The sequence below is a fragment of the Pelecanus crispus genome, chromosome 11 (genome assembly GCF_030463565.1).
Source record: "Pelecanus crispus isolate bPelCri1 chromosome 11, bPelCri1.pri, whole genome shotgun sequence".
Taxonomy (NCBI): Eukaryota; Metazoa; Chordata; class Aves; order Pelecaniformes; family Pelecanidae; genus Pelecanus; species Pelecanus crispus.
The window spans coordinates 32,372,765-32,388,205 of NC_134653.1; the positions used below are offsets into that span (position 1 = coordinate 32,372,765).

At 45.0% G+C, this 15,441-nt stretch overlaps 2 protein-coding genes across 5 annotated transcripts in view; one reads left to right on the forward strand and one right to left on the reverse strand.

Annotated features, from left to right (window-relative positions):
- Positions 1–6,383, forward strand: part of KDM2B (lysine demethylase 2B) — a 119,196-nt gene extending 112,813 nt beyond the window's left edge. For 2 of the 3 annotated variants that reach the window (XM_075718074.1, XM_075718076.1), the window contains 5 exons: positions 1,814–2,487; positions 3,985–4,148; positions 4,631–4,792; positions 5,487–5,705; positions 6,201–6,383. In XM_075718074.1, coding sequence (XP_075574189.1) covers positions 1,814–2,487; positions 3,985–4,148; positions 4,631–4,792; positions 5,487–5,705; positions 6,201–6,382 — 1,401 coding nt within the window. In that variant the 3' untranslated portion in view covers position 6,383. Of the gene's footprint in view, positions 1–108; positions 148–1,813; positions 2,488–3,984; positions 4,149–4,630; positions 4,793–5,486; positions 5,706–6,200 lie in introns of all 3 variants that reach the window. The other variant, XM_075718075.1, reaches the window with a different exon arrangement.
- Positions 6,384–8,329: 1,946 nt separating this feature from the next.
- Positions 8,330–13,940, reverse strand: RNF34 (ring finger protein 34). Of its 2 annotated transcripts, XM_009489257.2 has the most exons (5): positions 13,735–13,940; positions 11,971–12,360; positions 11,593–11,649; positions 11,144–11,345; positions 8,330–9,677 (listed from the first exon to the last, which is right to left on the reverse strand). In XM_009489257.2, exons 1-5 carry the CDS (start codon positions 13,936–13,938, stop codon positions 9,490–9,492), a joined length of 1,041 nt encoding a protein of 346 aa, XP_009487532.1. In that variant the 5' UTR covers positions 13,939–13,940; the 3' UTR covers positions 8,330–9,489. The 2 variants fall into 2 exon arrangements, with proteins under 2 accessions (XP_009487532.1, XP_075574694.1); XM_075718579.1 differs by lacking the exon at positions 11,593–11,649.
- Positions 13,941–15,441: the final 1,501 nt, after the last annotated feature.

Sequence of the window (15,441 nt, forward strand, 5' to 3'; positions counted from 1 at the left end):
ATGAAAGCCCCCCAGTGCGTGAGGAAGGCACTGTGGATCACCAGACCTTCATCAGACAACACAACAAATGTCGTGTTTTGGGGTTTTTACTTTTCTTTCTTCCAACAGCTAAAACTTGGAAAAGAAGAGAAACTCTTCAGGAAGAAGGTACTTTGCCTTTTTAATTAGATGTGTTCTCAACCCCTTTTAGTCCCCTCTCCTCATGTGAGCTGAATGGTGAGCCAGTTTCTCTATCAGTCATGTCTTTGTGTCACTGCAGGCATTTTTATTACCACATTTACATCGTGAAATTACAGAATATCTCTCTCATGGAAACCTTAACACTCCAGGATAGTTTAGCTGCAATGTCTGGTTTTATATTTTCTGTTCCAGTGTCCCGTATTAAAATACAGCAGCAAGCTGTGTTTTGATGACCCAAGGAATAAAATTCTGTTTCTATACTGGTGTTTCACTCTTCCTGTGTGGTTGAATCTTGCCCCTGCCACACAGCCCCTCAGCAGTCTGTGCCACAGCGCGTCCCCGGAGTCCCCCACTGACACCCCAGGGAGCCAAGGGCAACCTGGCACGCAAGTACTGGTGACCTCTCACGTCTGGCACAATAACAGAAGTCAGATACCTTTAAACTAAGCGCTCGTCTGTACCCTGTGTGAAGGATCCTGCAAGCTGACAGTAGTCTGATGTTGTAATTTTTTTTTTTTATTCTAACCTGTCATTAACTTACTGTGACCTCTCCCTTTATAATATGTTAATTTAAAGACAGGGTGATCAGCTTTCAATGCTGTGCGCCGCAATCTGAAGCATAGGAGCACATCCACTGACTTGATTCAATTAGTTTATCGCGAAAGCACAGACCTTCTGATATAACAAGTGTGTTCACAGCGGTTCACCTTTTCTTGCCAGTCCAGATCTCTTCTTATTAGAGCTGTTTCATTTTAACAGTTGGTGGCTTCTTTCTTGCTTGTAGTGATCAGATTAGACTTGAAGTTGTCCCTGGTCTTAGTTTGTACGTCTCTTATCTGGTGTGCATCAAAGAGAGATTTGATTAATGCAAGCAAGTGAAGTGCAGTTTGCTGTTACGAACAGCGACTGGGGCGGGGAAGGAGGTGCCAGCTCTCCCCTGTCAGCCTGCGTTGTGTCGGAGATCTTGTCGGCGTGAGGTCTCGTCAGGCTAACAGTGTGTCAGACCTGTCGGTCACATTCCCTGTTCTGCATGCACCGGAGGTGGGGGAAGCTTGAGAAGACGAGCAGAGTTTAGGAGGATGTAAAGGAGCAGCTGAAGCATAATTAAACAAGGCTGTGAGTAGCCAGCAATAAGGGCCACAGCAGCACGACCGCAGTGCGAGTTGGTGATTTGCGATTCAGGAGGTTTCGTAAATGGACCTTTTGGCCATTGGGCAGGAACGCCAGGTGTCAGCGTTTAAAGTGGGTGCCCAGTGAATGTATCCCAAGCCTGGTTTCTTCTGGCATGCTGGGGAAAAAGCTGGCTGTGGTATGCTGCTTATCTTCTGTGTATAAACTGTCCACTGTGTAATGAGTAAGGCCCTTAAATCTGCAGGATTATGCATGGTGAATAAATGCATTTATCACTCTCTCGGAGTCCAGAGAGCCGATAGCTGGACTCCTCATCCATGATGGTACTTGAACTTGATACCTTTGGCTGGTGAATGTACCCTTCTGCTCGGATGGGTGGGGCCCAGCACTGGCAGGCAGCTCAACCCCCCCGGGCAGGGCTGCCTGCGCGGAGCATCAGCATGCAAAGTATTGCTGAGCGCGTTCTTGCTCAAGTAGTCAGCCCTTGTCTCTTCCTTTTCAGAGGCGATCGTGGAAGGCTCCAGATGACCGAACCTCCATGATCAAACCCTTGCGGCGCCTCAAGCAGGAGCCAGAGGATGACCTGCCAGAAGCACCTCCCAGGTCCAAGGATAGTGACCAGTCACGGTCCAGCTCGCCCACTGCAGGTCCCAGCACGGAAGGCGCCGAGCCCAGGGACAAGAAGAAGTTCAAGATGAGGCGGAAAAGGCGGCTTCCCAATAAGGAACTGAGCAAGGAGCTCAGCAAGGAGCTCAACCAGGAGATCCAAAAAACCGAGAACAGCCTTGCCAATGAGAATCACCAACCCATCAAATCTGAACCTGAGAGCGAGAATGAGGAACCTAAGCGTGCTTTGAACAACAGCGAGAGACTCCATAGGTTCAGCAAAGGGTTAAATGGGACTCCCCGGGAGCTGAGGCACCAGCTCATCCCCAGCCTGCGAAGCACACCTCGGGGAATAACCCGGCCACCGCCTTCGCTCTCTCCTCCCAAATGCATTCAGATGGAACGGCACGTTATCCGGCCGCCTCCCATCAGCCCCCCTCCGGACTCGCTCCCCCTGGATGATGGGGCAGCCCACGTGATGCAGAGGGAAGTCTGGATGGCTGTCTTTAGCTACCTCAGTCATAGAGACTTGTGCATCTGTATGAGAGTTTGCAAGACCTGGAACAGATGGTAAGGAGGGTGGGAAACCGAGCTAGGTCTAATGTGTAGTGGGATGGACTTGAAAGGGAAGTGGGTGATGGAGGCACTTAATGCTTCCTGGAAGAGGTGTGCGGGTCGTCACTGGAGTTCTCTTGAGCTCGAGGAGAAGGGGTGAGCAGCAGTGTCTGGAGAAGTAGCATGTCTTCTGGTGCTTTCTCAGAAACAGCAGTTCCCAGCATTTCTGATGGGAATTGTGTGTGCATGTGTGTCAGCGTCAGCCTGCCGGGGCTGTAACGCCCCAGAGCAGCCTGTTCTGTAGTTAGGCACCACGGTGTTCTTGCCTGCTAGAACTGCCAGTCTAGGTCATGCTAAGTCTGGGTGTCACTCTGCCCCCAGGACTTGCTGACTGCTAACGCAGTTGTTTGTTCAGTTCGGCTGTTAAGTATCTACTGAGATACAGTGACGATCTCCCAGTGCCCTTGGTGTTCTCCTCAGAAGGTCTGCGCTGATTGTTTCCCTGTAGAGGGTACATGCAGAGCGATCCCGTTCGCTGTGTTCCGTACTGGCAGAGCTGATGGAGGAATCCTTCATTATCCTATTTACTCACAGCGTGTCCGTTGGGTGCCCGGGGTACCAGAGTGTGAACGTTGACACCGTCGGTGACTGTACGGCAGCAGGAAGCATTAGTGGACAGATTTATCTGTTTCACTGAAATCACAGTAAAGTCTCTTGTTGGCTGTCGTCTCAGATTCAACTGTAATGTGCACACAGATGGGCAAATTGTGAGAGAGGCTCCTTTCTAGCACAGTCTAGGAACAAACTGGGTAAATGGCAGAAAGGTTGAGAGGTTGATAATTCGGTGCAAGACGATGTGTGTGGAGTGCCTCCTCTGTGGGCTTCTTGGTGTCCCAGAAAGCTGGTAACCGCCTTTTCCATGTCAGTGCAGTATTTTCTAGTGGAAAAAATGACAAAATGCAGAATCTTGCGTACTTGTTAGGACTTCTTGCTTGTTGCCCTTAAAGAACCACTAAGAGAGAGTAAAAACGCAGAAGGCACATAGATAGGAATAACATAGCAGCACAGTATGGGAGAGGGGGGGATCTGTTTTACAAAATTCACTGGTTTTAAGGAAGGAGAGCACAGGGGAAGTTGGGACAGTAATATTTAAAACCAGTCTTTCTATTCAAAAGGTAAGCAAGAAGGTGTGGCTCGTATTCAGGCTAGAAAACAGATTTTAGTAGGTGCTGTGATGATTTAAAATGGGATCCAAAGTTGTTGACGCTTGTAATTCTGTAGAAATAATTCCATGCTTCATTGCATGATGTATTTGATGGAGAAACTTCATACCTATGTAACATTGTGTGATGTTGTGCTTATCTTAATATTGCTCAGCCTTACTTTTGCTGTTGTCAGTTACATGCTGTAGTTCTCCCTGCTGTTCGATGACACCTCTTAAAGTCTTGCAGAAATCAAAACAAGTGCCAAATTAAGTGCTGTTGGCTTTTTTCTTTTTTTCTTTCTGGGTAGGTGCTGTGACAAAAGATTATGGACCAAAATAGATTTAAACCATTGTAAATCCATCACTCCACTTATGCTTAGTGGCATTATTAGGAGACAGCCTGTAACCCTTGATCTTAGCTGGACAAATATATCTAAAAAGCAGCTGAGTTGGCTTATCAACAGACTGCCAGGTAAGTGATGGTTTTTTGACCACTTCACTGAATTTAGTCAAACCAGTTTGTATCTAATCTCCGAGGAATGTCTACAGGGATCCGGGTATCCTAGGAGAGGAGTAGATACATAGGAATGACGCATTGGCGGGTTAAGATGGGCCCAAAATTAGTTATGTTGTGACTAACTTGACATGTTAGGTAAACTAATCGGAGGCAGGTCTTCGTCAGCAGGTAACGTTGCTGTGGAAAGTGCCTGTGCTGACGTGATTAGCGCGGGGGGCAGCGGGGGGCTGCTCTCAGCCACAGTAATGAAGTTCCAGATGGTGGGAGAGAGGGAGAGCTGGGCAGGAGGAGGCTTGCAGGGTCCCTCCTTGCCCCGGAGTGATGGGATTGTTCGTCAGAGCGGCACTGGGCTTCACCCGGCCTGCGCGTGGTAGCGGACATCACCACGGATGTGTGTCTGGGTGGGCTGCGTGCTCCAACTTCTTCTGTATCCGCAGGTCTACGAGACCTGCTGTTATCAGGGTGCTCATGGATAGCAGTGTCAGCACTTTGTAGTTCCAGTTGTCCTTTACTCCGAACTCTGGACGTGCAGTGGGCAGAAGGCCTGAAAGACGCACAAATGAGAGACCTCTTGTCGCCACCCACAGATAACCGGCCAGGTAACAGGCGGGAGGAGCACGCGGGAGACCTGTCCCAGCTGTTCTGTGGCACGTTCTGCTGCTAGTCCCCCTCGGAGGAAAGGGGCAGAAACCCCCGCAGCTAGCGCCGGTGGGCTTCTGGGCTTTGCTGACGTGCGAGGTGTTCACAGTAGTGACTTGCAACACCTCCTCGCTGGAAGCCACTGGGTAACGAGTGATGTTCTCTGGCTGCTGAACAGTCATCTGAGCCACTGTGCTGGTTTTCTGTCTGACTTTCTTCTCTTCAGGCTGCAACGGGTGTACTTTAGAGAGTATGGAAACACTTTCTTCCAGTTCAGGGAAGGAGCAGTTCTGTGGGTCATGCCACATTCGCCCGGATATCAGCTCAGGTGAAATTTTGAGCAAATCAGATCTGCTTTCTGGCATGCACTGCACAGCCTACTGCTTATTCCCGACTTGTAATTCCGCTGGGCCCCTGCAGTTACTTTCATCCCTTTTGTTTTGAAATCGGGAGGTGGCTTTGTCCACGTGCCTGTTCCAAAAATAGACAAGTGTTCCTGCTGATGTCCCCTCCAAAGCTCCAGACAGGCAAAAGCGTCTGAAGTTGACGTAGGGCAGCAGTGTTGTGTGTCACAGTGCATTTCATATAGATCTGCAGATGTTTGCAATTTGGGGTGAGGCTTTCGGGAGTTGACCCGCTGCCTCCGCTTTCTAGGTCAGATCGACAACCGGAGTAAACTACGGAACATAGTTGAGCTGCGTTTGGCTGGCCTGGATATTACAGATGCTTCTTTGCGGCTGATCATAAGGCACATGCCTCTGCTCTCCAAACTCAATCTTAGTTACTGTAATCATGTGACAGATCAGTCTATTAACCTGCTGACCGCGGTTGGAACCACCACGCGGGATTCGTTAACAGAAATTAATTTATCAGGTAAGCAACACAGGCGCAGGGGAGGGGGGAGGATGGGAATCGCCCGTTGGCGTTAGACTTGGGTGAACGCTCACCGTTGGAAGTGGTGTTGCCCAGCTCTTCCCCCACCCCGGCGTAACCCCCCAGGACTCGGTTTCAGGAGCTGGGTGTGCTGCCGGCGTGCGTGACCCCGCAGGCGCCAGCTGACAGGGCTGCCGCCTCCGGTTCAGGAGCCGCCCGTTGCCTTGTACAGCGCTTGCCCTCCGCGGGCGACTTTCCAAGGCCACCACTCCGCGCGTCCGGCCTGCTTTGCTTTATCTCATCGGTTATGCGGCAGAGCCGCGGGGATCGGAGAACGGCGATGGGGCTGGCCGGGCGATTTCGCTGTCGGCGCAGCACCGGAGGAGCGGGAGGGACTGACCGCAGTCGGGATAAACCGTCCTCATGCCGCAGAACAAACCGGGACACGCTGCTAAATTTCTCCCCCTTTGTGTTTTTCTTTTTTTCCCCCGGCAGACTGCAATAAGGTTACTGACCAGTGCCTGTCTTACTTCAAACGTTGTGGAAACATCTGCCAGATCGACCTGAGGTACTGCAAGCAAGTGACAAAAGAAGGCTGCGAGCAGTTCATAGCGGAAATGTCAGTAAGTGTTCAGTTTGGGCAAGTGGAAGAAAAACTTCTGCAAAAACTGAGTTAGTTAAAGGACATGTGTAAATACTGGGGCGGGGGGGAAGGGACTAAGAACACGTAGGGATTTTATTTTCAATTGGGAACTTGGAATATTGGAAAACTACCGCGATTGGATTTTACAACTCTTGGCGAGAACAACGTGAAACTACCCATGTTAAGAATTTCAACTTGTGCCACTAATTCAGTCTACCTGGGATGTCCTGCACTGGCTCTTATGCAAATCCATAAGGCGACTGTTACTGATGATAACTGTTCACACCCGGACAACGACTGATCTCCAGGAAATACTGTTATTTAAAGTACCACAGCATGTGCTTGGTAGTGTAAATTTGATTTCTGCTTTTCATTTCTTAAAACAACAAGAAGAAAAAAAAGTCGGTGTCATTAAAAGTGGACCACGCACTGCATTTCTGCCTTCTTAACACGTTTTGTTTTGTTACATCTTACATTATGCAGAACTATTTTTGTACAAAAATTGTTTAAAAATTATTTATGCAATGTTTGAATGCATTACCAGTGTTTCGGTTTTGATTGCCAATTTTTATCTTTACTTATGGTAGGCGAGAACTTAACCTATACTTCGTAGACAGTATCTATCTACAAACGTGCCCAGGTCAGGAAAAGTAGGTTAATACTTTCAACTTAAAGCATGTTTTAATGGAAGTTTATATCCTGCTTTGTATACTTCAGAAGTGACATAAGCATGTTGTGGAAATAAGGTGTAAATTATAGTTGAAGTAAAACACTTTGCCAAGTTTTATCTGTATAGAAATCACCTTTTTCTCAAAATTTTAAAAAAAATTCCAATTTCAGCTTTTGCACATAGGAGGGTTTCACTCTGTAGCATGAGCTCTTGTACTCAATATAAAATTAATTTATACAGTGAGTCCAGCCGTAGAATAAATGGTCAAACGTAGTCTCTCTTTCTTTGAAGTGTGAGTTGAGTTCTCATTTAAGGTTTATAACATGGTTATTTCCTGATTGTAAAATTCTGCATTCATAAGTGCCATTGTTGTATGGTGTTGTTTTCGTAGACCTTCCTGATGCAGTTTTACCTTTGTTGAATTTGTATAAACAATTGTACAAAAACGGGTGCTGGCTCTGTGGGTTTCTGTTCCACCGTGGGCGTTGTTTTGGGGGAAAGCTGGGTTTGGGCTTCAGGGCTGGGGAGCGACTGCTGGGAGCTGGTGACAGTTTCTAGCCTTGGTGAAAGCTGGGATGAGCAGGAGGAGCCCCTCTTCCTGCCATGCTGCAAGCAGTACTTCCACAGCACTGTGCCTTTATGGTGTACTGAGGAGGGGATAAAATGTGCATCCATGCCTTCCTCAGGCTGGAATCTGCCCAGGTTAGCCTAGAGGAGTATTTCTGTGGCTCAAGACTGCTAAAGCTGGAGCTGAATAACCAACAGCGCTCCTGAGCTGGTTAAGAAAAGAGACGGAGGCTGAGAAAGCCCATCACAAATCTTTATTATGCTTGTGTGGCTAATGATCAGCATGGAAATAACATAGAGGGTACGTTTTTCTTCATTAGCTTACCCACTGAACAGAGACTCCAGGAATTAAGTACCATTAAAAAGTTACTTCTAAAAAATAAAGCCATTGAGAAGCTTGCTCCCTTCTGAAAAATAACCAGCAATGTCTCTAAGCTGTGTATCTTAATTGGAGGAGGAGGAGGAGCTACTTTCTTTTTCTCAAGCCAGCTTAATTTTTCACATAAAAGGCAAGCATGGGCGTGACAGTGGAGCAGAGGTAAGAGCGCTCAGGTCCTACATCCTCAGCAAAACATGTCCCCATCTCTGTTAACTTAGCTAGCGTGTGGGAAAGAAAAAGGACAAACTGTAGCTTCATTGATCAACCCTGCATAGAGGATACAGGGCAGACTCAGTCCTTCCCCACCTCCTTTTTTTTTTTAAACAGTGAACTTAATCAAACTCTGTCATGGCCATGCTTGGCCAGAGGGAGCCTGGCCCCAGAACAGGAGCTATTCTTGCCGCTATCTTCCCCAAGTCGCCAGTCATGCCTCAAGGATGGTTAAAATGCTTGCTTCAAGAGGAGCCTCACCCCTGCCACCGAGCCCAGCCAGGGACTGGGCCAAGGGCCGACCAATGCAGGTCACTCGGCAGCTACTGGGAAGCGTGGTTAATAGTGACTCAGCCTTGGGTAAAAGTCTGTGAACATGAGGTTTTAAACAAATACCATGTTCCCTTTTCCTTAACGAACCCCTCCCTGCTGAAGGTTAGTAACACCATACATTCCACATGTTAGCAGCAAGTAGTTTCATGACCCTGATTAGTATTCACAGTAACATCAGGCTGTCGGCACATGGCATACAATCATCACACATAATAATAGTTACAATAGGCATGGGTGGCTTAAGGACCACAGTACTATGGTTTACTATACCCCTTTTTAAAAAAATATTTTCTTCCTAAACTAAAAAACACTTAGTAATCAGTATTTGGACACCACGTGGCAGAGCCCTGTGACAGGACGGAGCTTTTTGTACATTTTACAAAGAACGGCCGAGGCCGTACATGTGTAATGGCAGACATTCTGAACGAAGCAATCGGCATCAAACAGCTTGCTTAAGGGCTTCTGTGCAGGTGCAGTTCATGGCAGTGCTTTCTACAATCGTATTTTATACTGTTAACACTGTCGCAGGGACAGTGTCGGAACAGTTACATTCTAAGTTCTGTAAAAGCTGAATATTCAACAGATACATTTGCTGCTTCTAATACACTAGACAACGTAACCCACTAATACAGTTGAGGAAAGGTGTTTTCTCACCCCTTGCTGAGTACTGAATGCGATAGATAAGAGTTGCTAATTCTTCAGAAGAGAGCAAGAACTGCTGTAAACAGTTTGACTCAAACAGTTTGTGGGTTTATAAGGTAAGTCGGGCAGTGCTATTACGGTACACGCAGGCATCGTGTTGTACTGCCCAACTGTAGGATTTCAGCACGCTGTAGAAAAATGTTTCACAAACTTCTAGATCCTGATGTTCAAAATGTTGCATTTACCGAGAACTAAAAAGCTGACATATGCCCCAGGGTTCGGCACTCCTGCCCACAGATATGCCAGAAGGGCGACTATAAAATCCATTTTTGGCCTCGGTTTAGGATTTGAACACATGCACGGCCCGTACAACGTACTGTCGGCAGATGGGGCACTCGCTCATCCTCTTGCCGCACTTGGTGCAAGTGACCATGTGGCCGCACTCCAGCAGGACGCAGTCGATCACCGCATCCATGCAGATCCGACACAGGTTATCGTCGTTGTCGTTCAGCTGCATCTTCTCACCCTCTGCAACACACCAGAGAGGGAGGTCATGCATTCAGGCCCTGGAAAGCGAGTTACCTTCTAGCTCAGGCAACCACTAAAATACACAGACAGCTAATTTAGCATGAAGTAGTGCCGCTCCCTGTTCACAATAGTTTTTCTAACCAAAAGCTAAAAATTAATCTATATTCCTTCCAGAAAAAACCCCAAAGAAACAAGAACTAGAAAATCCCTAAGTGAACATCCAATATTCATCTTCATTCTTTAAACTCTGCAATCACTTTCACTTCAGAACGTAATAACTGTGAAATAATGTGCTGGATTAAAATTCAGAGCATGCTGATTTTCCAGCTCTGAGCTTACTTCATTTGGCAGAACACTTTCCTCAGAAGATTAAACACAATAATAAGAAAGCAGACTTAGAAGTGGAAGCCTTAAGTAGGTGGTGAAGATGGCGGAACTCAACAAAACCTGTCAAGTTCCACTGCAAATAGACAACATCCCCTATCAATAACCAAATGTTCTGTCGGACCATGTTGGGGGGAAAAAAAAAATTTCTAAGTTTAAAGCTTGATTTCAGACAGGTGTTCAGTTCTAGTTTATGACCAAACCAAGGCTCTCACTTAAGCCACATTTTGACATTCACCAGCAGCCCCCCCACCTTCACAATCCTTCTCCACCCCAATTAGCTGATTATTTCACACCTGATGATGACAGCGCCTGCAGTGTATGTGCTGGCACAATCTGGCTGTGAAGTGGCCCAGGGCTAGTAAGTTTTCCAGTTACCACAGTCCCCTGTTCTTTACAGTCTGACTGTGGGATGCAGAAATGAAGAGCCAGGCAACCATTTTCCACGCTGGTTACAACATCAAAAAGTTGCTCAGATTATACTTTGTGAACAGGAACCGGTCGGTGGATGTACTACAGTCACACAAGTGACAGACTCCAATTGCCGAGTGTAACAGAGGGCAGAAGAATACTAGTCACTGAGCTGCAGCCACAGAACCACCTTATCATGAAACATGGACTGAGACCAAACCACTTGAACTTGGACTTCTGCCACCGTAGCTTTTATTTCTCTTACCACAGTAAAAGACCTGAATTGCTTTGGTCTGTTGACAGCTACTGAGGAGCTCTCTTGCTGATACCTTGTGAAACCTAATAAAGGACGTGGAGGTGCCAAGTTTCATGTTCTCCAAGGAATTGGTTCTCAGTTGTGCAATTTTACCTTCACCATGAAAGCTGAGCTCTCTGAGCTTTGGAAAAAAATCAGAAGTCTCAAAAAACCCAACACAATCCTGGAAAGCTTCATTTACTCACTAGAGCCATACTCGACTACTCTAGATGCAGCTCAAGTTGTTGAAACACACTTTCCAGTTGTTCCAGCTGAGCAGACCAGTTAGATACCAAGGCCTGCTGTTGGCGGAACCAGCTACTGGAAACCAGAAAATAAGTAGTCTTAAGAAAGTGAGAATTAAATATAAACCTACGTGTCTTGTGGTTTTCCTCACTCTCTCTGTATAGTCTGCTCACTTTTTCCACAAGTTCCCATTTTTCACAGCATCCTGAGTAGTTGACAAAGTTACACGCAAGTATTTCCTTCAGCTGTCGAACACTCAACCCTTCGATGTCTTCCAGACTTGAAATGTCAGACAAAGATGCCCTCGCTCGCTTTCTGGACAATCCGGGGGTCTGAAAGACATCAATTTTATTTTTTTAACTGTCCCGGTAAGTTCAGAGCAGCAGATCTGGTGCTACATGAAGCTGCAGCAGCTTGGGTAAAGTTCTATTCTTTTTAAAACAAGTATTTGCAGATACACATTGCTAGACATGGCTAATTCTGAAAGAACTAGAGTGTGACAGTAAATGTTGACAGAGATCTGAAGACTTTATGGTGTCCCATGCCAAAAATTCGTTCTCTGGATAGTTCTTATCTCACCTGCTCTTCTGCGCTTTCTTCTTCTTCATTATTTACAGAAGATGTTTCCGTTTGTCCCTGTGTACAAAATGAAACTAATCAGGATACAAACACATTATCCCTTATAAAATATTTTCCTTTGTACCAAACTGATCACAGATGACAATGGCACGTCAAAGTTTCAATTGCTACCAATCATCATCAAATTAGGTCACCTCTATCATCTAACTAGTAATCTTATCTAGTCATCTTCTGTTTCAGGCGAGAGATACAAATGCCATTTTTCCTGCTACCCTGAACCGCACCAATTGGCATTTTATTTTAAAGCGATGCATACCTCTTAAAAAAAACCAAAAAAGCAGCTACGCTATACCATAAAACACATGTTAATTATTGTACCCGTAAAGGTGTTCCATTTCCTGTGCTTCCCCTTCTGTTTGCAAGTTCTCCTTGAGACGACACCGATACAGACATAGAAAATGGATGAGTAAAAAACCCCGAAGTCTGTGACCGTGATGAATGCAAGCTACTAGCGTCCGTATCCTCCTCCGAACCTAATCCATGGTGGCACAGCACAAGATCCACCAAGTCTTCTTTCTCTCTGCAAGTATCCGTTGGTATGTTTCTGAGAATCAGATACTGACGCAGATCCTTTACTTTCAATCGCATTAACTGAGGTCGTTGAAAGGCTGTTTCTTGCAGCAAGTGACAAGTGGAACATCTTCTGAGATTCTCTTGTAAGACTGAACAAACTGAGCAAAAATCCTTCTTGCAGTCACAACACACATGCTAAGTAGAAAGAGAAAATAACCATTCAGCTGTATGTCATAGAAAACAGATCTAGACCCCACTCTTGCCTTCGCCAGGCTACTTAATTTACTATTAGTGTCTTAATTGTCCATTTTGTCAAACTATTTTTAGGATTTAAGTCTAGAAAACTGCCCTGCCAAATAGTTTTGCAGGTGTTCCAAGGCAGTCTGTTGCTTTTGTAGCACTACTGTCAGCTGATTTGAGGTTTCAGTGAATAAAATATGATGACTAAACAAATTAATAAAGTACTCAAGTTGTAGTTCACACAATAAACGAACTTGAAAGCTAGTCAATTTTATGGTATGTTAAAACACTTTTCAATATACTCAGTGTCACTGCTCTTTTCACATGTGTAAAAACAGTATAATCCCTAAACTTTGAAGAACATAGTTCTTCCTCCATTCATTCAAAGTGGGCCCTAAATGTGATGAATCACATGGCAGGTAAATACTCCCCAAATGCGCAGATGTAATTTCTGAAGAGAGCTTTGTTCAAAAGACTCACTACAGTACACAAAAGCTAGAATAGGCAAGACTTTCAACAGTGATTTTAAACGGTCATCTCATCTGCTGTGAACAAATCCAAACTCTTCAAGTTTTTTCAAGTAATTTAATATTAGCTTCAGAAAACGTCTCTACACAACGCTTAAGTCAACAAAGCGTTTGCCATGCAAACAACAGGACACATAAGAAGGGGGAAACTGAACACACAGACTGAAGAAAGAGGCTTCATGTTTATCAAAAAGAGCTGCAGAGAATTAGGTTGCTGAGTGGACAAAATAATGATGCTGGACAGTCATGATACACAGAAACAATATTAACAATCTCAATTTTATTTATCTGCATTAACCCCCCAACCTGCCTCCAAATGAAGGAGGAGGCTGTTGGAGTGCAACAGCATTTAACAGAACTAAACCTGGTTAGGAAACAAACAGAAATACATGAGTATTTCACAGAAAGAAGCTGTGATACTAAATTGCAAGCTTTTAGCTTTTCCATCACTCAGTTTGTTCACTCCAGTACCCAACCACTATGCCTGGTATCATCTTCAAGACCAGATGTGTTTCAATGTTTAAGATTCTGAAGCTAAAGCATGTATCTTGCAAATTAGAATCCACTTATTTTTAGGTCAGACCAGATCCAATGTGTCACCAATTAACGAACATCAGACCTCTTAACTTCTAATCCTGTCTGACATTCATTTCCTGTGACCTCAGAATAAGGCACTTACTCCCTTCCTGGCTATCTGCCTCGGGTTTCCTTATCTAAGGAAAAAACCACACTCATCTCCCAGTATGAGCCTACAGATCAGTCCGTATGAGTAAAAATACTATGTAACAGGAAATATACTCACTTTTTTCCTAAAAACTGAAAAGGAAAGTCCACAGGCTTTGCAAACTATGTTAGCACCCGCCGCAGCTGGAGGTGGGTATGCCGAGAAGTCTGTATTTGGTGCGAATCTGAATGGGCCAGCACCTCCCCCAAAGCCAGCCTGCTGGCCACGGACAGCTCCAGTACCCATGACTTCATTCAGCAATCCACAGCAGGAAGCCCACATGGAAGTAGCTCCCGCCTGCAAACATTCACCAAGCAAAAGAAGAAAATTAATATCTGAAAGCCCACATCAGATGTGACTTGCTGCTGAAGAGCTACTTCACTCCATCTGTCATCATCCCAAAAGCATGTGGTGTGAATTCCCAGAGCACCAGGAATTCAGCGCACTAATGTCTGTAACAGCCCAATAATCTCCACTTCCCAGCTGCAAACCAAAGTAGGTAAGATTTGCTTCCGAGAGGCTCACGCAGGCACAAGGAGCTCGCTTTCATAACTCCTTTTCTAGCAGAGTTCTGCTCAAAAAGGGTAAGGAATTTGAGGAGGTAACACAATAGCAGAGCAAAGAAGGAAGCGACTGACAGCCAGTTGTAGGTGAGGGGCACAATCTGAAATGATGACAGGCAGCAACACAATTTATCATAATTAGTGCAGGGCTGTCCCCTGCAGGATCTTTTCCAGAACTAGTCCAGCTCTTATATCACTCACAAGAAAAGGCTCTCTAAAAAAACATTTCTGGGTCTTCAAACTTCAAAGTAACAAACCAATCTTCATTAGGAACTAGTTATGGTCTAGTTTCTCCGAGAGGGAAATTTTTCAAGACCTCTCTGAACCTGTTCTTTTGTCTTGCAAAATGTCTAACAAAAATTAAAATAACTCTAAATGAACTTTATTCTATATCATTTGGATTTCAGTTTTGAGTCCTACAATTTAATCTTAAAACACTACAGAAAATTCTAAATACAAAAATAAATTGCTACTTTTTATCCTTGAAAGCCTTTAGCACTAGATTCTCTATCAAAAGTGCATATTCTATTTAAAGTTGGAATTTGGACTCCAAGTTATTCGGGTCACATGTTTAATCACTGTCATGTGGCTCATGAAACCTACTAAAAAAAAAAAAAGGCAAACAATCACATCAGGCTCTTTCTGTAAGGCAGCTGGGTGGTACAACTTCATTTAAACATAATTTAATTTTCTTCTGAACTATGCTTGTTAGAGCTGTTCTGTTTTTCATTGCAGGGCGGTATCTTTTTTCTTCCAAAGCATGAAGACATAAAATAATTCCTTTTGAGACTTGTAGTTCTTGCTGTAAAACCTAAACCAACCAGAACACGCACTTCAGCTCAGTAATGATGGTACTTTAATTCCTGTAGCAACTAGACTAATTTCTATATTAAATTGCACATTTCCCCTGAACTGAAGACAGTCCTGTTACATTTGTGGGAACTTAATAACTGGGGATACGCCAGAACATGTCCTTTCAAACCACTGAGCACAAAAGGGAAGAAAAGAGTCCTCACACTGGTTTAGAGAGAAGATGTGAGAAACAATGCCCATAGGACCAAACATGTTCTACAACACCTTCATATAAGTGCCTTAAGTATGGAACATCAAAAGCATTTCTCCAACCCACACAAACCTGGTACTTCACTTTTACTGTTGTAAGCTGACATTAAAAGTATTGCAATACAGCGAAATATTGAACACAGTCGGTCATTTTGCTTCT